Source organism: Pelophylax lessonae (genome assembly GCF_965119305.1).
Source record: "Pelophylax lessonae genome assembly, chromosome: 7".
In the NCBI taxonomy this organism is placed as follows: domain Eukaryota; kingdom Metazoa; phylum Chordata; class Amphibia; order Anura; family Ranidae; genus Pelophylax; species Pelophylax lessonae.
Genome location: NC_138774.1, coordinates 145445217 through 145466753, shown reverse-complemented (window position 1 = coordinate 145466753; position 21537 = coordinate 145445217). Strand labels below are relative to the sequence as shown.

The 21537-nt window shown below is 44.0% G+C and overlaps 1 protein-coding gene across 1 annotated transcript in view; it reads left to right on the top strand.

The window, feature by feature from the left end:
- Positions 1 to 21537, top strand: part of RADX (RPA1 related single stranded DNA binding protein, X-linked) — a gene marked incomplete at its 3' end in the record, with an annotated part of 178989 nt that overhangs the window by 16195 nt on the left and 141257 nt on the right. Inside the window, exons 2-3 of the mRNA XM_082264176.1 lie at positions 11548 to 11690; positions 18696 to 18888. Of these exons, the coding sequence (XP_082120302.1) occupies positions 11548 to 11690; positions 18696 to 18888 (336 nt within the window). The remainder of the gene's footprint in view (positions 1 to 11547; positions 11691 to 18695; positions 18889 to 21537) is intronic.

The following is a 21537-nucleotide window of genomic DNA, read 5'->3' as shown; positions in this document are numbered from 1 at the left end:
TTTTTAGGTGGGCAGTAAAACTGTGGCTCAACCTGCTGTTTTTGCCCAAGTGAGCAAAGTCTTGAGGGTATGTGCGGTTCAACTGATGTGCAGATCTTAATGCGTTGCACTGTTGAATAAAAGTTATAAAAAGAAAATAAAAAAAAAAAGAATGAAGTATCACACAGCCATATAAAGTTAAATTGGCCACTCCTTGAGGGTACCAGGGTGTCGCTTCTACAGTCTATAACTTCTAAGAAAGGGGTTTCTTATGGCTGGCAGGGTGGTTTAAATCTCATAATTGAGAGAATAGAAATGCTAATCCTAGAACCACTCCATATTTGTATTTAGCCTTTACTTGGTCTTCAGATTTAAATGTTGAACAGCTACTTTCCGTTTTGCTGACGATCATAGTAGGTCAGCATTTATTTTCTAAAGTTAATATGTAATAGCGCTTATTTTTTTATTATTTCTATGTTGGCCAACTTTTTAATACGGTATGAGAATATGCGATTCGGCAAGGGGAAATTTTGTTTGAGAAGTAAAATTTACAGAGTTGATGTGTAAAGTATGATAGTTAATAATCAGATAAGTTGATGACTAAGATTTGTAGACCAACAAACCTCAAATAGCGCTCGGTAAATGAATAAATTGACATACAGCTTTTTTTTTTTTTCTTAAGATTTGTGAAACTATAAAAGGCCCAGGGTTTAGGAAACCGTATTTGAAATTTACATGGAATTGGAGAATTATTACATGTTAAATTCGGGAGCAGGTTTGTCCAGTCTTCCAAAAATCTGATCTTTTTAAGAAAGCCAGTGTTTTCTCAAAACGATCAGATATTTGGAAGACTGGACAACGAAATATAGGGGCTACAGGTAAAAATGTTGTGTTAGGTACATTAGTTATTTTATCTGGGTTGATTTAGCCACTCGTGAAAGTATACATCCATCCATCATCATCTTTGTAATGGATTTTGTGCCCTCGTTACATTTTATATTTAGTTGGTAATTTAAAGGGTAACTCCACTTTCGGTTGGGGAGGTAAAAAAATAGCAAATGAAGAAAAAGTAATCTAGCGTATACAATTGCAACTTGGATCCTATTGTTATTGAATGAATGGTTTTTAAAATTGACCTTTCTCTTTTGTTCATTGATGGACACAGCTCCTGGTGTTCATAACCATTGGGTTATACTGCCCGCCTACAGGAGTAGGACTCTAAGCAGAAAAAATTCTGGCTACACCCTTGGGCAGTCCCAGGGGGTATACTCCCTCTCTCTGCTATAGCCACGCAGTGTTTTTTTTTTTTTTTTTTTTTAATTCTGCTTAGACATGAGTAATTACCTAATTCTTTGGTACCGGCACAATTTTTTTTTTTTCCTCTTATTTTTTTTTTCCCTGTAAGATCTACAATCAACTGCCGCACTGGGGGATGGGCTGGATAACTAGATCCAGTGGTCATCCTATTCTTACCAGCGAGCGTGCGCAGACCTCGGCTCCATGCTAGGTTGGCCGTGACATAGCCCCACTAAACGGGGGCTGGCCTGCGAGTTAAACGCTTCATGAGGTTGCATACGACCGAGTCTCGGCCTGATTTGCAGCATTCCTCCTGGCCGACAGCCCTCCCATTTAGTTAGAGAGGGGTTTTGTCTGGAGCGGTGCTCATCTGGTTCGTGGTATGGTAGAGTAACTGTGACCCCCCCCCCCCACTCCCCCTGGAGGATTTTGGGGTGGATGTGGGCCTCCTTGGGACAGTCGGACCCCGGGTTCCACTCCTTCCTGCAGGCGCAATCCCTTTGCCGAGTCCCTCATCCTGCCCCCCCACCCCTTCTACATACACTGGGGGTGTTGGGGTGGTCTGGCCACTTTCCAGGCGTGGGGGTAAGGCGCTGTCCTGAAATGCTCCTGGAAAACAAGTTACCAGTAAGTCTAAGTTGAATTTTTTGTCAAAGGCTCGAAGCCTTGCAGGTCCTCTTCAGAAGGATCCAAACGAACCTGGTCTGGCAAGCCAAGATAGGGCTTCTCCAGACCCGCCAACAAAGCTCCTTCAGCATGAAGGTGCGCCCTCCCCCGTATCAGGGGTGGGGGGGGGGCGTAGTTTCTGGACCAGTGGATTTCTGTAGTGCAAGACAAGTGGGTCCACAAAGTCATTCGGTCCGGCTACAGGATCGAGTTTCACCCTTTTCCCACCAAGTTTTTTGCCTTTCGACTTGTGTCTGTCTCCAGACCGCTTACCTGGCCTGTTTGGGGCGGTGCAAGATCTGTTCCTTCAAGAAATGGTTGTCTTGGTTCTGATTTCGGAAACTTTTTCAGGGTTTTTACTCAAACCTGTTTACAGTCCCCAGGAAGGAAGGCAAAGTGCATCCAATTCTGGACCTCAAGGCGCTAAACTGCTTTGTGCGGGTACAGAAGTTCAGAATAGAAGCCCATGAAAACGATGGGGGCATCCCTGCGTCAGGGGGATTTCTTCGCCTCTATCAATATCAAGGATGCCTACCTTCACATTCCAATATGTGCCAGTCACCAGCGTTTTCTCTGCTTTGCTGTGGGAGAGGAGCATTATCAGTTTGTGGCGTTTAACCTTTGGTCTTGCATCTGCTCCTCGGGTCTTCACAAAAGTGTTAGCCCCGATGCTAGCTTTCCTACGCAAACGAGGGATCGCTGTATTTGGCTACTTGGACGATCTCCTTCTGCGAGTGGAGTTTCCCTTTTGCTCTGGTGGAAAACCTGGAGATGACAGTACAAACTGTGCGGGAGTTCGGCTGGATTCTGAATTTTCAGAAGTCTGCTCTGGTTTTGTCCACAACACAAAACTGGACTATCTGGGCTCCTTCCTCTGGACAAACTCCAGAAGTAGGCTGCAATTCGCCTCCTGCTGTCCAACAAATGGTTGTCCCTCTGGACTTGCATGCAGGTGCATGATGGTGTCTACCTTCGAGGTGGTTCCATTTGCACAGTTCCATATTAGGTCCCTGCAAAGGGAGGTTCTGACGAAATGGGACAAGACTCCAGTCTCTGGAATATCAGATCAGAGTCAGAACAAGGGAGTTCTTGATATGGTGGCTTCGTTCTCCGCCGATTCACCTGGAAAAATTCATCTTCTCCTTGTATTGGACAGTGGTCACCACGGATGCCATTCTGTCCGGCTGGGGAGGTGTCCTTGGCAACCATTCTGCTCAGGGGATCTGGACGCTGGAAAAGTCCAGAATACCTATCAATGCCTTGGAACTCCCAGCGATCAGACTGTGTCTGGAACATTAGATGGATCATCTTTAGGGTTGTCCAGTGCGCATTCAGTCGAAAAAGGCCATGGCTTATGTCAACCATCAAGGGGGAATAAGAAGTGTCCTAGCAGCTTTGGGGGTAGCAGGCATTCTAAGGTGAGCAGAACGATTTGTTCAAGCCCTCTCTGCTGGTCACATTCCTGGGGTGGAAAATTGGGATCTTTAATTTGGTGCATTCAGCTCTGCAGAAGCCTCCTTTTGAAAATATTTAGGAGATTCCCTTGCTTACATTGTCTCAGAAGGTGGCCTTTTTAGTGGCTATCACTTCTGCACACATGGTGTTGGAAATGGCGGCGTTATCCTGTCATTCACCTTACCTGGTGACAGGGATAAGGTGGTTCTTCGCCCCTGTCCATCGTTGGTTCCAAAGGTTGTCTCTGATTTTCATTTGAACGATTACATTGCATTGCCTTCCCTGTGTCCTAGGCCTAAACATCTGAAGGAATTGCCTTGGATGTGGTCCAAACAATTGGGGGGTACCTGGCAGCTACGGAGTCTTTTAGGAAGTCTAGACTCAGTATTTGTGCTCACAGATGGACCTCAAAGGGTTCTCTGCTTCCTCTGTGACCGTTTGCAGATGGATCAGCCAGATGGTGGTTCAGGCCTATTCCATCAGGGGTCAGGTTCTCCTTTTTTTTTTTCCCTGTCAAGGCACACTCTACTAGGGCGCATAGTGCCTCCTGGGCCTTCCGTCATCAGGTTTGCAAGGCGGCTACCTGGTCATTGGTGAACACAGTTTTTTACTTTCAATATTTTTATTGAATTTCGTATGAAGAAAAATTATTAATGAATAATGCCAGTGTTACACAACATATAAGTAGGGTATAGAACATAACTAAATGAAGTACAGTCAGGTACAAATTTTTATGCACGTTTGAATTAGGGGTCCACTTCATTTTTACATCTAAATGTGAGGGGTCATCTCCTGCCCCTGGATGGGAACAAACTGTATCCAGGGACAGAGGAGAAGATCCAGAAGATATGACCCAGAGTTCACCGTGAACGAAGGCATCCGGCAGTCAGACAAGTGTGGGAGATAGGAGCGTCTTGACATACTGTGCCCACAGTTTCCAAGTCAACTCAAAGAAGTGTTGCTTATTGTTCACAAGAAATTAGCCATCTTTTTTTTTTTTTTTTTTTTTTTTTATGGTGTTGGCATCTGCGCATGCTTCTTCTGGCTGCAAGATTTTACAGGCTGCTGTCTGAGGACCTGATCCTCTTTGAGGGTGTATTGTTTTTTTCAGATGGGCTCTGGTTGTTGAGCCCCTGTTACCTGGTTGGCTGTTAGCCTTGGGAATCTTTTGGTTGTTCCCACCCGTCAAGTTTAACACTGCTTTGGGACGTCCCAATGGTTATGAATACCAGAAGCTGTGCCTATCAATAAACAAAAGAGAAAATGGGGTTTTGTCTTACCGTAAAATTCATTTCTCTGATGTTCATTGACTGACATCTCTGTGGAGTTATTATTCTCCTGATACTGCTTGTTACAAAACTGAGTGGCTATAACAGCAGAAGGGGGGGGGGTCTTGCTCCTGTAGGGGGCTGTATAACCCAATGGTTGTGTACCAGGAGCTATGTCTGTCTATGAACATCAGGGAGATGGATTTTAGGGTAAGTCAAATCCCATTTTTACTTCTGTTTAGTATTAAAGGCAGGAATGGAGCTTTGCTCTTCAAAGGTTGCATGCAATGGTTTTCACTGTCAGGTATATAGAACTTGTAATGGACCTTGGGCTTTGCTTTAGGGCCAAAACTAATCGATCGGTAACTAATCGATTATGAAAATAGTTGTCAACTATTTTCATAATCGATTAGTTGGTCGGCCAATTAATTGGCCTGCATACAGAATGCATTATTTGTTTACATAGCAGGACATGCAGTGCAGCACATAAACAGCTCAGTAAATCATCCATTTAGGTCAGTAAGTGCCTGTGAATGTGTGAGGAGCAATGCCTCATGGGACATGTAGTCCTGGGCAAGAAGTGAGTGGTTGGTTCTAAAGGCAGTTTTTTTTTTTTTTAACCTTGCTATAGGGGAACTCCTATACTTTGCAGCTTGCTGTAGGGGCACTCTGAAGGTAGGAGGAGCCAGAATTGTCGATGAGGGACCCCAGAAGGGGAGCATCAGGGCTGCTCTGTGCAAACCCATTACACAGAGCAGGTAAGTATAACATGTTTGTTTAAAAAAAATAAATAAAAATAGACTTTGCAAGGAAGATCAGCATCTGAACCCAGAGAAGGTGGAGGCTGATAGACTGGAGGGAATACAAGGCATTACAGTTACATTTTAAAGTAAACTTTCACCAGTAATTGTGCATTATATTTAAAATGATCGTATTCATTAAAAAAAAGTCTCAGCGTTTATTACTTTATAAAAGATTTATCTCTCCCTTCCACCCCTCGTATAGCTTCATGTCTGGGCGGCACCATGTTGTAGTGGTTAGCACTTTCACCTAGCAGTACAAGGGTCGCTGGTTCGAATCCCAACCACGACACTACCTGCCTGGAGTTTGAATGTTCTCCCTGTTCCTGTGTGGGTTTTCTCCGGGTACTCAGGTTTCCTCCCACAATCCAAAGACATGCTGGTAGATGAAATCCTGTATTAATTGGCCTTTCTATGTGTATGTAAGAATGTGATTTAGGGACCTTTGTCCGTAAGCTCCTTGAGGGCAGGGACTGATGTGAATCTACAATATATTTAAAGTGCTGCGTAAATTGACAGCACTATACAAGTACCTGAAATAAAAATGTCTGACTCCTAGTTAAAATGCCGATAGAAAATCAATTTCACTGTTTCACAGAAAAAAATTAACATCTTATCTGCTTTTTCTATTTTAAAGGGCTACCTTTTTATTTATTTATTTTTCCTCATTATGACAGGTGATGCAAAACAAAGCATGCTGCTACTAAATGTCTTAGGCCTGGTTCACTGCTTTTTTCAGCCGCTGCATATTTGGAAAGGGTAAAGGACTTTTTTTAGTGCAAAACGGTGCTTCTTCTTTTTTTGGGTTCAATAGACTTCAATGGAGAAGCTGCAGAAAAGCATGTAGTGTGTTTTTGCCGCAGTTTGCGTTTTTTAATCCGGCCCACAACAAAATGGCCAAAAAAATGCAAAACGCAAAATCACATGTGCAAAAAGCACTGCAGAAACGGGAATAATAGCAGACTGCATAGATGTGAACCAAGCCTTATGCAGGCCATGCACATAATGATTTTCAGATGAGATTTTTGGACGAGAATATTCAAAGAAAAATCTTTGTACATTTGCTGAATGAAAGAATGACGTTTGAAAATTTCATTTGCTTTTAACATTCAGCTTTAAAATGAATATAATTTCTGAACAAAAACCACATACATGGTCTAAAAATTCCTTTGACCAAAAATTCCTTTGACCAAGATGTTTTCTATTCTGCTCCTTCGATTTTTCCGATCACTGTGATTAAAAACTAACATCGATTTGACCCCACTAACAATCAAAAAATTGAACGAATGTTAATTATTTATTTTTTTTTTTTAAGCTAGATCTTGTTTTTTTGTATGGCCAGCATAAGTGACAGCAGGCACAGGTCGCTTTTATCAAGCCACCTGCCTATGAAAAGGGAGTCGTACATAATATTTTACAGTTCTGTCTGAAAATCGACTAAAGTCTACTTTTTTATTTAAAAAAAAAAAAAATGATCTCGGAGTCTGATATTTGCCAGATTCAACCTGCTAATAGTATATGCAGTATATCTCTTCCATCTATTATTTTCAGACTGGATTAGAGATTTTGCTCTCTAACCATATAGTTAGTTATTTATAATTAAATATTTATCACTGCATATAGATTAAAAAAAAAAAAAAAAAAGCAATTTATTCTTAAAGTGGTTACCCGACTAATCAAAGTCTAAAGCCCCGTACACACGTAGCGAACGTCGGCCGAACGATTGGCCGTCTTTTGTCCAGGGCTGTCGTGTCTGCTGAAAACTGCAAAAGACTGCACATGAATTTTGTCGGCCAACAACAGCCGACTGCAGAAGTGATGTCATGTGATGGTTAACTTTCCTTGTCTTTTTTTCTTTTCTGAGCATGCCCAGTCTTGCTAATCGGCTGTTTGTCGGGCGAATTCTGTATTGATTGGCGAACAATCGGCCGTTCTGGTGTTGGCATACAAAAATTTTAATGCTTGCACGACAGATTCTGTTCAGCCAAAAATGTGCTGTCGGAAACATCATACTAACAAGCCGACAATTGGCCGATCGTTCGTCAGCCGAATATTTACGGCTGACAATCGGTACGTGTGTACGGGGCTATAGTCTGCCAACTAAACCATTCTTGAAAATGAATTGTTGGTTGCAGCCTTACTTTGCTTTGAGCATACATACTAAACTTCACACTTTTGTCCTTATTTCAAGTGACAATTCGATACTGACTAGAAAATGTAGGGAGAGCGCTGTCATGCTTTCTCTGTGTTGCTCCAGATCCCAACACTGACGTGAGGATTTTTCCAGTGGGGACGCAGACAGCAGTATGAACACTTTTACTAGATCCATTTTATTTCTAGTAGATGGTACATTGCAGTCATTGTAATATTTATTTTACAAGTCCTTTCGTGAGAGTACAAAGAGTTGTCCTCGTACTCCGTCAGGAAACTTGCATCTCAGAAGAGGTCAGCACTGGCAGTCTTCTGGTTTCTGTCAATTTTGTTTCATTCAAATGATAGGAACTTTCAGAAAGGAATACATTATATTACAATGAAAACCTGCTTAATAGAATTGTGTTGCAGTTTGAAGAGCACATCATCCGTCTAGAAATGTGGCTTCCCCCAGGGTTCTTGAGAAAATAACATTTTATTTTGGTTCAAAGCGTGAATTGTATTGACAACTTTTATTTGACAGCTTTTATTGTAAATTTTTTCCCATTTTTTTTTTGCAATATTTACAGCTTTGTAGAAGCTGATTAATTTTCTGTCTTGTAAGCAGAAAGCACTGCAGTACACTGAAAATAGCCCATTTCTTCCATTGACATGCTAGTGCACAATAATTAGTATATCTATTGTGTTGGGAAGGAACCATGTATTCTCTGTTATCAGTGTTTTGTGCATGCAGCCAGCACTCAGTGCATGGTGTACTATGTGATTTAAATTTGTATCAATCCATTGAAGCTGCAAATTGGCTTTCCGATGTACTACCTGCAACCATGGTTGTGGCCTTGTTGCTGTAGTCGCCTATGTGACATAGTAATTGGTTAATCTCGTTTCCATAATTGCGGTTCTTTCTGAAGAGCAATAGAGGAAATGTCATCTCCATGGCGAGAAGCTGCAGTAGTTATAGCCTTTGATTGTATGAACATAAGAGAAGATATCTGATGACTCAGAATGGTCAAGCTGACTCTCGTTTCATCTCCTTCACCTGAGACACATCCATTGCTTGGAGCTTGCTTGGCAATGTCCCATGACAACCCACATAGCAGTGCGGTTTTGTTGATGTAGCAGTTTTTCCAGGTCTTATGCCTGATGTGGGTCTGCCATTGTTACCGGTGACACCTCCAACACATTTGAGTTGTGACCCCAGGTGTGAGAACTGAGACAATGACCATCTTTGGTTTGTTTTGTTTTATTGTATTTAGGGGATGGGAGAAGGGAATGAGTCAGATACTCCTCTGGCTCAACTAGGTACACTTTGGGACACTTGAAGAGAAATGCCTGTTGGCGCTGTCTTGACGCCAGCTGAATGCCGACCAGCGCTTCCTGACACCTAAAGATACTGTAGTACTGAAACTGTGCTGGAACCTCGACTTTAACTCAGGAGATCCAGGACTGTAGAACACTTGACTCCCGACACTGCTTTAAGTCAAAAGTCACTGAACGGCTCCCTCCAGTCTTGCACTGGCTGAGTTAGCTCTGTGTAGATACTTGTGCTGCTGCAACTCTTAACCTTGTACTCTTCCCACTGTACACTGATTCTTCAGGGCCCAAACTACAGACGCCCCCTTTCACACTTCAGGGTCCTCTACCTAGGTACACTCTCTAATACTTCAGGGTCCTCTGACTAGGCATACCCTTTAACCGCTAGCTGACTCCTGGATCCCCAGAACCTTCTCCGGAGTGGTCCCCTCTGACACTAGGCAGACCCCTAGGGTCAGTCCACAGTACTCACGACCTTTGTAGGCTTTCCTGGAGCTGGACCCCTCTCTCTCCCCGATGGTTCTTGGCACACCGGATCCCCTCTGCAGCTCAGCTTCTTCGCACTCTTTGGATTTCCAGGCCGCCACCTGGGACACCCGCTTCCTCTGACAGAATGCAGAAATTGCATTTAAAACGGAGAAATCAAACCCTGTACTGGTCCTGAGTAGTTTTTTACCTAATCAAAGCTAACAAAGTGTTTTTTTACAGATTGCATCATACCAGACTTGCAACTAACAGTTCATAAAGGTGTACACAAGATGTGTCATGCCTCAGTGATGGGATCCAAATCTATTTATCAAACTAAAATCTATTTTATGACCTGAGCTTACTCGTCTAGGAAAATTCTAAAAGTACTGTATTTATCGGCGTATAATACGCACCTCAATTTTAGGAGAGAAATTTCATGAAAAAAGCTTAAATTTAAAATAAACCGCTTTGGACTCAGAACTTTTTTTTTTTTTTTTAAATCAAATGACGTCTCATCAGCGCAGTCCCCATGAATGCAGCCTCGCCAGCGCAGTCCCCATGAATGCAGCCTAGCCAGCGCAGTCCCCATGAATGCAGCCTAGCCAGCGCAGTCCCCATGAATGCAGCCTAGCCAGCGCAGTCCCCATGAATGCAGCCTAGCCAGCGCAGTCCCCATGAATGCAGCCTAGCCAGCGCAGTCCCCATGAATGCAGCCTAGCCAGCGATAATCTGCTTCTGTTTTACATTTGTCATCACATGTCATTGGACACGTGGTGAAAGGCTGCTGTAATTGGCCATTTATCATGGCCGGTGTTTGGATTCGTCCATGGAACACAGGCATCACAGATTCTTCCCGATGCATGCCTGGGTGGGCGTGCGAGAAGTGGGTTCCCATAAGGACATAGTTTGGTAAGCCGGCAGCAAGCGGTTAACAGAGCCGGTTAACAGAGCAACACTAAAAGACAGAGGGTGAACTAACCTAGTGCATTAGGCAGTATCGCTGTCCATGCACATTGGCGCTTTTAGATGCATATTTCAAGAACAGAGCTTGGAGGCAAAAAAAAAAAAAACATCACAAGTGCGTTTCTTGAAAGAAGTTTTCAGGCAGAAACGTGGTGGCACTTGGGAGCTTTTTCAATTGTACATTTTCTATAGTGAAAAATGAGCAGAGGGTAATGTGTTGGAAAAACGCTTGTAAAAGCAAATGCCCCTAAACTGTCCTAAACTCTTGTGCAATACGAACTACTATGATATAGATAGGCAATATTTTATTTTTATTTTTTTCTGCTCCTAGTGTGCATAGACCCTAAGTGTTAAAATAAGAGCAGCTCTAAAACAAAGACAAACCTAATAATGCTGGAGCACCTTCCTTTTTTTCTTCCTCTTTCTTCTTCTCCTCCCCTTTTTCTTTTTTTCCCTTTTTGTTTTAAGGCCTGTACAATTGGGCCGGATATTGACCAATATCAGCCAGTACAGTACAGCCCATGTGAACAGCTTTTTGTCTGACGGAAGCCAATCTCCAGACTGGTTCTGTTGAACAAGTGTGTTGCAAAACCAGAATCCGATCAGCGCTTGCAGCCAATGCCTTCTTCTCCTCCCCCCCCCCCCCGCCACTAAGTAAACAAATAGATAGGATCACCCCAATTAATGGAAAGTGACGTTGTCAGTTGGCGGGTCCCCAAACACCCTGCCCTCCCCTGCAGAGGTGACCCATGGTTGTAAGGACGCCAGCCCCTTAACAATCAATGATTTATCCCTGCAGCTGACAGCAGGGATGAGTCGCAGTAGTAAACGCATAAAAAAAAAAGTCACATGCACCAAGTTGCACTACAAAATCACACTGGGAAATTAAACAAAATAACATTGAACCAATATGAACCAGGCTCAAAGCATAATAAGGAAATGGGAAGCCAGGGAAGATTTTTATGTAAAATCGATAAAAAGAAGCATTTGCACTTTCAACCAGCATATGGCAATTTCTAATATGGTGTCTGTCTTGATTCTCAGGAGAGCTGTATTTACATCAACAATTGAGGGGATAGGAGGTGCTCTGGAGAACATACAAATAAAATAGCTCTTTAAGTAGTCTGCCCTACCCTTGATTGAAAAATGTTGTCTTTTATACTAATTGTCACATTTTCTTTCCTTCTTAGTGTCCAAAATATGTTCACTACTCAGATTGGAGCCAAGATGGAGGTCAAAAATGGCACTTCCTCCTCTGCTTGTACGAATCATGCATAAATCCAGACTTCGATATTTTGGGAAAGCCGACAAGAAGATTGAATATCCTTACCAGGTAAGAAAAAGATCCCTGTATTTTATTGCTTCTCAACTTCATTTTGAAAAAGGCAAAATAGATTTTAGTTCAATCAATCTTCAATCTTTTATGGATTTACAGAGGAAATGTATATGCTTTTTCTGCCACTTCAATTGCTTTGCAAAAAAAAATTCTATCTTTAGGAGCATTGTGGAACTCCAGGTAAATATATAATAAACACACTTGAAAGGGCTCTGTAATAAGAAAATATATACAAGAACAGTTTCAAACCACTTTAGTCATATCCACATCACACAAGTGATTGAGTTACAAGAAACTCATCTCCTATTGGATGGTTCTGCACGGTTTCAATGAGACAAAGCATTCCCTAAAGTGTAAAGGCAAAACTTTGAAAAAAAAATCAAAACTAAAAAAAGGCCGTGATTCCACTCAGGCTGTTGGTACTTTACATTCCTTACAGCTAGTAGTACATTTTCAAGTTGCTTTAAAAAAATGTAGCTGTAGTTGTGAAGTAGGAACGCAAAACAAAAATACGGAGGTCATCAATAAAAAAATCTTAGAAAACTCACAAGTGAGTGTGTGGTTGTAAATTTAGCCAGACGTTAACCTACAATGGGTGACTATTGTCCTACTAATCGCTTTATTCCATTAAGTTGGATGTTCAGCTATTTTATTTTGAAAGACCGCTTAGCATTAAGGCCCCATGCACACGGGACGTTTTTAACGCCACTGTAAGCAGCGTCAGGCGTTTTCTTTTTGCAGCCTAAAAACGCCCCTCCATGTTATTCTATGGCCTCATGCACACTCAGACGTTTTTGAGCTGTAAGTGGCTTAGGCGTTTTTAGGCTGCAACAAGAACCCACCACCTGCGCGTTCTGAGGACCAGCGTTACAGCGTTAAAAACGCCTGACGCTGCTAAAAGCTGAATAACTTTGCTATAACGTTGCTTAACGTGCGTTAAGCCACGTTATACGTTTTTTTTTCTTCCATTCAAAATCAATGGTTCCCTATGGGAGCCTATTGATTTGAATGGAGGTCGCACCGCAACACCGCAAGTCGGATCCGACTTGCGGGGTGACTTGCGCTGTGGGGATCTTGAGGGGGAACTCCACGCCAAAATGGGAAAAAAACGGCGTGGGGTCCCCCCCAAGGTTCCAAACCAGGCCCTTCGGGTCTGTTATGGAATTTGAGGGTAGCCCCATGCCGAAAAAACGGCGTGGGGTCCCCCCCAAAATCCATATCAGACCCTTATCCGAGCATGCAGCCCGGCAGGCCAGGAAAGGGGAGGGGACGAGCGAGCGGCCCCACCCCCCCTGGACCACACCAGGCCACATGCCCTCAACATGGGGGGGTGTTGGTGCTTTGGGGCAGGGGGAGCTCTGCACCCCCCACCTCAAAGCACCTTGCCCCCATGTTGATGAGGACAAGGGCCTCATCCCCACAACCCTGGCCGGTGGTTGTGGGGGTCTGCGGGCAGGGGGCTCATCAGAATCTGGAAGCCCCCTTTAACAAGGGGGCCCCCCAGATCCCGGACCCCCTCCCTATGTGAATGGGTATGGGGTACACTGTACCCCTACCCATTCACCCCATAAAAGGCAGTGTATGGAAATAACGACGAGACGTTTTGGAAAGTTTATTAAAAATCTTCATCCGACTCTTCTTGTCTTCTCCTCTCCGGGGTCTTCTCCGGGGTCTTCTGCTCTTTTGCTGTCCGCCCTTCTTGTCTTCTCCTCTCCGGGGTCTTCTCCGGGGTCTTCTGCTCTTTTGCTGTCCGCCCTTCTTGTCTTCTCCTCTCCGGGGTCTTCTCCTCTCCAGGGTCTTCTGCTCTTTTGCTGTCCGCCCTTCTTGTCTTCTCCTCTCCGGGGTCTTCTGCTCTTTTGCTGTCCCCCTCTTCTTGTGTTCTTCTCTCCGGGGTCTTCTGCTGTCCCCTCTTCTGCTGTCCTCTCTTCTTTTCTTCTCCGGTCTTCTGCTCTTTTGCTGTCGGCTGTCGGCTGTCTTCTTCCTCCGGTCCTCCTCCGACGACGTCTCCGCTGATTATGCCTATCTCCGGTCTCTTCAGCTTATTATATAGCCATTAGGGGCGTGGCCCCGATGACGTCATCTGGAGGCCCCGCCCCCTCATGTCACAGATGACGTCATATGTGACATGATGGGGCGGGGCCTCCAGATGACGTCATCGGGGCCACGCCCCTAATGGCTATATAATAAGCTGAAGAGACCGGAGATAGGCATAATCAGCGGAGACGTCGTCGGAGGAGGACCGGAGGAAGAAGACAGCCGACAGCCGACAGCAAAAGAGCAGAAGACCGGAGAAGAAAAGAAGAGAGGACAGCAGAAGAGGGGACAGCAGAAGACCCCGGAGAGAAGAACACAAGAAGAGGGGGACAGCAAAAGAACTGAAGACCCCGGAGAGGAGAAGACAAGAAGGGCGGACAGCAAAAGAGCAGAAGACCCCGGAGAAGACCCCGGAGAGGAGAAGACAAGAAGGGCGGACAGCAAAAGAGCAGAAGACCCCGGAGAAGACCCCGGAGAGGAGAAGACAAGAAGAGTCGGATGAAGATTTTTAATAAACTTTCCAAAACGTCTCTTGTCGTTATTTCCATACACTGCCTTTTATGGGGTGAATGGGTAGGGGTACATTGTACCCCATACCCATTCACATAGGGAGGGGGTCCGGGATCTGGGGGGCCCCCTTGTTAAAGGGGGCTTCCAGATTCCGATGAGCCCCCTGCCCGCAGACCCCCACAACCACCGGCCAGGGTTGTGGGGATGAGGCCCTTGTCCTCATCAACATGGGGGCAAGGTGCTTTGAGGTGGGGGTGCAGAGCTCCCCCTGCCCCAAAGCACCAACACCCCCCCATGTTGAGGGCATGTGGCCTGGTGTGGTCCAGGGGGGGTGGGGCCGCTCGCTCGTCCCCTCCCCTTTCCTGGCCTGCCGGGCTGCATGCTCGGATAAGGGTCTGGTATGGATTTTGGGGGGGACCCCACGCCGTTTTTTCGGCATGGGGCTACCCTCAAATTCCATAACAGACCCGAAGGGCCTGGTTTGGAACCCTGGGGGGGACCCCCACGCCGTCTTTTTCCCATTTTGGCGTGGAGTTCCCCCTCAAGATTCTCACAGCGCAAGTCGGATCCGACTTGCGGTGTTGCGGTGCGACCTCCATTCAAATCAATAGGCTCCCATAGGGAACCATTGATTTTGAATGGAAGAAAAAAAAACGCTGCTAAAAGCAACGTGGCAAAACGTGCAATAACGCCAATGGAAAAAGCTACTGAAAGCACGTTTTTACAGCTGCTTTTTCCGGCGTCAGAACTAACTTTGACGTACGTTTTTTCTAACGCCCCGTGTGCATGGGGCCTAACAGTTGCAGTACAAATGGATGAACAATTCCACAATTCAGATTAAAGAGCTCCTTCCTTTCGTCAGGCGTGGGGTGTTTTTTTTTTTTTTTATTTAATTCAGATCCTCAAGGAAGACACTGCAGTTTGACAGCCATACATTTTTCTAGTTTTGATAAGTAAGAGCAGCAATGACCTTTTGTAAAAAAAAAATAAAAATAAAAAAAATAAGACCATTTTATATTAAAACTTGCTGATCAAATTGCAGCCATAGGTGTTCTTGAGTTATGCTGATTATTCTTGATCTTCATTAAACCCACACCTACCAAAATAATTCAGTGGATCTTGCAGTGGACCTTTGTGTCACCAGTTGCTGACTTATTAAAGCAAAATATATTTAGGTAGTATATATATATATATATATATATATATATATATATATATATATATATATATATATATATATATATATATATATATATAATCTCTCAATAGTGTCTGGCTCTATAGGGGTTAGACCACCATTGGCCAAGGTCCTAGATTTTCAGTTAGTCTCAGCTTGGGGCCAGGTACGCTGTCTCCTCCCCCAAGTAACACCATGCGGAAGACTGCATGGTGCTACTGCAGCTCTGCTGGCTGAAGAACCTAATGGATAAGTGGTTAGATGTCTCATCATGCAGCCTGCAGTTGATTCCATGGCATTCTTAACAGACCATTGCTGTCTAATAAAAGGGCATGGCTTGTGATCCTGGCTCTATCCTAATTCATAATTCTTCTGCCCACTAGATCTCATACCATTGGCCTTGCGCTACTGTTAACAGCTTGGCTAAATCTATTACAAGGAGTCTTCTGTGCCCATAGGCACATGATCCTTTGGCTCAAATGCTAAGCAGTTGAGCTCCCATGCAAGTAAAGCCCTGAGGGTTACTGTTTTGAAGCTGAACACCTGTTTAGTACCTGCTTGAATAAGTGTGGAGTAAAGGCAATCAAAGTGGGAAAGCGTACTCTCATCCTGCCAGAGAAAGAAGGCTCCCAGCTCTACAAGGTTCCTTCCTCTCAGTCATCTAGTTCCAAATCTAAACCAGGAATATACTTTCATTAAGAAGACATGACTATAATCTCAGACATCTGGGTCTAGAGCAGGGATCCTCAAACTACGGCTTTCCAGCTGTTGCGGAACTACATATCCCATGAGGCATTGTAAAACTCTGATATTCATAGACATGACTATGCCTGATGGGAATTGTAGTTCCTGAACAACTGGAGGGCCATAGTTTGGGGATCCTTGGTCCAAAGTGTAATTTTTAGGGGCTACAAACTGGATGTTTGCACTTCTCCCTACTTTATGCTTTCAAGCTTGCCTCTTTTCCTACAAAGATGGGAAGGACTTATTGATGTTCAGCAACTCCTATCTCAATGGGTCATTACCTCTGTACCTAATGGGGAAGGCTTCTGCTCTAACTTCCCTCTTTACAGTCCCCAAACCAAATGAATTGGTCCAGCCCATTCTTGATCTAGGGACTCTTAACTTACTCCTATGGGTTCAAAACTTCTGCATGGAAACCACCAGGGATGCTTACAATGTACTTGTTTTTCAATTATATTAACAATTTGTTTCCCCTTCCCTTTGGCCTAACCACGGCCCCCTGGGTTTTCACCAAGGTGCTTACCCAGATCTTAGGTTTTCTCACTGCTCAAGGAATTCATGTTGTGGTTTATCTGGATTCTCTTGTTAAAGGATTAGTCCTCCCTTTCCCCTTCAGCCAACATGTAGTGGAAAGTGCGGACTCTGCAGAGCTTCAGTTGAATTCTCCGCATGTGAGAGTCCTCAGTGGAACCTTCTCACGGGTTAGAGTATCTAGGCCTGATAAACACAGACCTGGCCAAAATCTCTGGACAAACTTCAGTTTATTTTTTTGATTTCATGCCTGGGCTATATGGGCCCAGGCAAAACGCTTGATCCCTCATTGAAGATCCCTTTCACATGAGTGACTCGGGTGAAGCAGGATCTGCTTTCTCAGAGGGAGATCTTTCCGCTGATCCCAGCTGAGCAGGCAGATGACAAATCAGTGTGTGCTCTGGTATGCACAGCGGACAGATACTGCCTGCTTTTGTCTATGGGGCAATCGGATGGAAATGAACCACCTGTCTATCTCCATCCAATCTGCCAGAAGGGTGGGGAGTAGGTCCCTCCATCCGTCTGTTTTTGGCGAGGAGGATTGTGGGACCCCTTCTCCATTTTTCATTTCCAATAGGGAGGACCCACAGTGGAGGCTTACCCGGTCCTGGCAGGCATCGCAGAGTCTGTTGTTTTTCCTGGTGGGCAGTGTGGGGCTGGCGTCTCCCTTCCTTGCATGGCTGTCAGAGGGAGTGCAGATCTCTCTGATGGTCCCTTTTTTTTTTTTTTTAAGGGAACACCACTCTGTGAGGTGTATGCTGGTGGGACCCTTAGAGCAATGTTACTTTGCATTCAGGTCCATGTCTTCCCAAGACACTGATTCTGGGACTCGGTTAGGGCCTAGCTGTCCATTACCAATAGGGACTGCTCCACACAGACTCATAGAAGATGCTAATTTAAGCTCAACCACCTGTCTAACACACATTAATTGTGCTAAATATCTCACATATGGTCTGCTAAAGGGATGAGTTTACACTTGTAATAATGTGTGTTGTACTTCATGAGCATGATGCCGGCAAGTCTGCTGGAATAAGACCTCTGAGTGTCCAGGTGGCTAGCTAATTAGCTCAAGTTAAATAAATCACTGTCAGATATTAGTTGCTAGTGGGAAAGTAGTATATGGTTTGTGTTGGTTGTTCATTGGAAATGCTAATTATATTTCTGTATACAATTTCATCTGCATACGATAATGTTTTATTCTATGTGAGTTTGCTCAATAAACAGTTATAGATCTCATACAATCAAAGTTGTCGGCTAGTCATGTATGTTATGCAACTATAATATCTGATATCTATGTTCAAGACTTGAGGAAGTGGTATACTGATGGAAGCACAGTGTGGGTTGGTCCCCTCACACTCGGTGCATGGGACTTGGTTGTCGGAAGAAGCCTGTCTAGAGCTCAGGGCTAGTCAGTTGTCCATTTGAAGCTGGACCACTCGTTTGCAAGGATTCAGTTGGGCAGTGCCACTACCATGGCCCACATCAACCATCAAGGACAAACTGTATCCTCTTAGGCAGGTCTGCATGTTCGGCCCTGGTCGCCATTAATATCCAATGCTTGGAAATTCGGCAAATATCTGAATCTGGAGAAATGGGCGCTCCATTTGGAGGTGTTGCAATCCCTTTGCTACAGATGTGGGATCAAATGGCCCCGGCCTCAGCATGTTTATTCTGTGACCTGCTGAAGTAGCGAGTCTAAGCACTGCACCTGTGCCTCCTAGGTGCTTGAAAATACCTGGATTGGATGCAAAGGGGCGATATTTCCAGGGTGCATGTGGCTTAAGTGAGGCCTTTTTTTCACTCGCAGACAGTAAAATGCTACACAAAATTACCTCCTGTCTGCCATCTCCTGGGTGCCTTGTGCAGTGCCTTGTTGTTATGTGTTTTTTTTTTTTTTTTTTTATTTGAAGCATTCAGTTTTATATGAAGATCTGAATAAATGTTTGTGATTTGCTATTTACTAATGATGGTCCATGTATTTTATTTCTTCTCCCCACTGTTTCTAGGCCTATTTTGAAGTAGCTGATCACTCTGGTATGATGTCCATGGTGATGTGGAACTATTTGTGCCTGGAATGGTACAACACAATTCAGATTGGCAATGTAGTCTTACTCCAGCAGTATGCTTTGAAGAACAGCTACCCAAACAGGACACTCCCAACAAATGGGGATACGCAGGTGAAGAGACTGCCTAATCTTGGTAAAGTATTTCTGAGGTAATGTGATTTGCCTCAGTTGATTGTTTTATTTATTGCAGTATGGGTTTATACACTTGTCATTGTTCATGCACCACTGCCCCTTGCTATCCCCTGCACAAATTTAGTGTTTTATTGGTGGAAAATGTCCAACTTGTATGATATATTCTTACTATTAATTTTGAGTGGTATTTAATGGGTCATTTTATACAACATTGGTACAGTTTCCAATAGACGTTGGATTGAGCGCACTTTCAACACTGAGGAACACCCACGTGGCATCTAGGATTTTTAAAGCCCCCACCTGCATATGTTAAGTGGTTGTAAAAGGGTTAAAGCAATGATGTTTTTAGGCTTAATGCACACAGGACATTTTTACTGCCACCTTTAGGTGAGCCAGGCGTTTTTTTCCTTTTTTTGGTTTTTCTACTTTTAAACTCCCCTCTATGTTCTATGTGTCTATGCACACTGTGGCTTTTAAAATATTTTTGTGGCAGGAATTTAAAAAGAAATCCAGGACCAGTGCATCCAGGAGCAGCAGAGTTTGGGAAGAAACCACGCTTGATGCTTATAAACTCGTGTCAACGCTAGGCTCATTCATTTTTTTTTTTTTTTTTTCAGTGCCCAGAATCCATTGTTCTGGCCACTAAAAAAATTAACACCCCAGCGATTGACAAGTGTTTTACAAGCGCCAAGTATTTTTTCTGCAAAAAGCGCTGCTGCCGGGAGGAAGGCTTCTAGGAGGTTTTTTTTTTTTTTTTAATGTTTAAACTAATGGTTTATAGATCTTTGAAAGCCAAGTATGGGTTTAAATGTTTTTCCAGTATTATACTTGGGTGGATGCAACATCATCTGTCCCCCAGTGCCTCTACACTGAGGAAACCCGCAATCCAACATCGCCGATCCCTCTGTTATGACAGCTCCCTGAGCAGAGAGCTGCTGACTTTCAGTCAGCTTTCTGCACTGCCCCCTCTGTCATTGGAGGGCTGGGCTGTGGGGGGTGGGCAGCGGCCAACTCAGGCTCTCAGTTGCTCGCTAAGAGGCTGAGCCAGGTATCGGTCCAGGCTCCTGACGGATCCTGACTTCCATTGTCACGATGATGTGGTGCCTGGACTGACTTCTATGACATCAGCAGAGAGCAGATCTCAGTCTGCTCTCTGCCCAAAATGGGTCACAGGAGTGCAGAACAGACTGCACTCCTGTGATCCATAGGAGATTTACAGCCAAATGAACGTTGGCTGTACATCTCCTTTAACCGGGGATAAAGGGTGAGATAAATCAAACATGTGACGTTCTTAGTAAATGCATGTCTTTCAGCTTAGTAGGTCATTTCCTTTTTTTAAATTCGGCATCTTTATTTTTTAGCCCATATGTCTTCTAAAAATGACATCTGGTTTTTAAGACATTGTCACAGTTTTACTCTATTTGAGTCATCAGTTAAAAGAATGATGCACTCCTTTTTTTCTTACCCATGCAATGCAAATTTGGCAGCTGTTGCCCTACAGTTGTGTGTTGTTGTTGTTGTTACCTCGATTACAGTTCCATCTTAAGGTTAGTGGTGCAGGCAGGCCTGCAATCACTAGAGTGCAACTAACAGGGCTTGTCCACAAATCTGACTGATGACCAGATGCTAGAGGTGCACATTAAAGCTTCAGACAAACTGCTAAATACACAATTAAGTTTTTTTTTGTTTTTTTTGGGGGCTCCATTCACTTTTGTGTGACTTGTCATGCAACTTTGGACATCAAAGCAAGGTCCATAAAGTTCAGGTGCATATAAAGTCAGCCGTCCCAATACTTTTGGTAATCTAGTGCATTCTCGACCAGTATCTGTTAGTTCTCTGGACTGCTCAAGCTTGTCAGAGGGTGACCTTCCTTACTTCCTTCCTTTTTTTTTTTTTTTTTTTTTAATTGGCTTTTTAGACTCGAATGTGGGTTGGCTAATGGAAAGGGTCTGTGTGTGTGTGTGTATCCAATCAATGGACTGATCCCGGCATCAGTTAACAGTTTGTGAATTGTATAGCTGAAAGAAAAAAGGGAGTGGTGGCAGCCAAGGTCACTGTGGTTATGCCCTTCACATGACGGCATGGATGGGATGAGCTGAGACAAAAAAAAAAAATGGATGTCGAATACATCTTTTCATGGGCCCACAACTATTACAGGGCCTACATTCTGAACTAAAAAAAGGACCCAAAACTAACTGCTAATTGAACAAAAACAATGAACTATGTAAAATTGGCCAAATTAGGCTGCACACCACACGACAGATAAAGCAGATAAATCTATGGACGTCATCCCTACTCTTCTTTCACCACACGTCACACGAGCATGGCAGTGACAACAGAACAGGACACATTGGAAAGAATTGTATGAGCCCCTGATTTTGTACTGACTGCAGTACGCTGGAAGCACGTCAGTCTCATTCATGTCTTCTGTTCTCTCCCCAGCCACCCTTTCCTTTCATTTTCTCCATTTTTTTTTTTTATACATCATCTTGTCCCAGGGTGTCCAAATCAGATCCTTGCACACTGCTGTCAGGACACTTGCTTCTTCTCCCTGGCTGCACAGCGGAGAACACAGAGCGGATTCTTCCCATAACACCTACCACCTTCCGAACAGCTGCAGCAGCCCTCCCAAGTCCTGCGCACTGTGTTA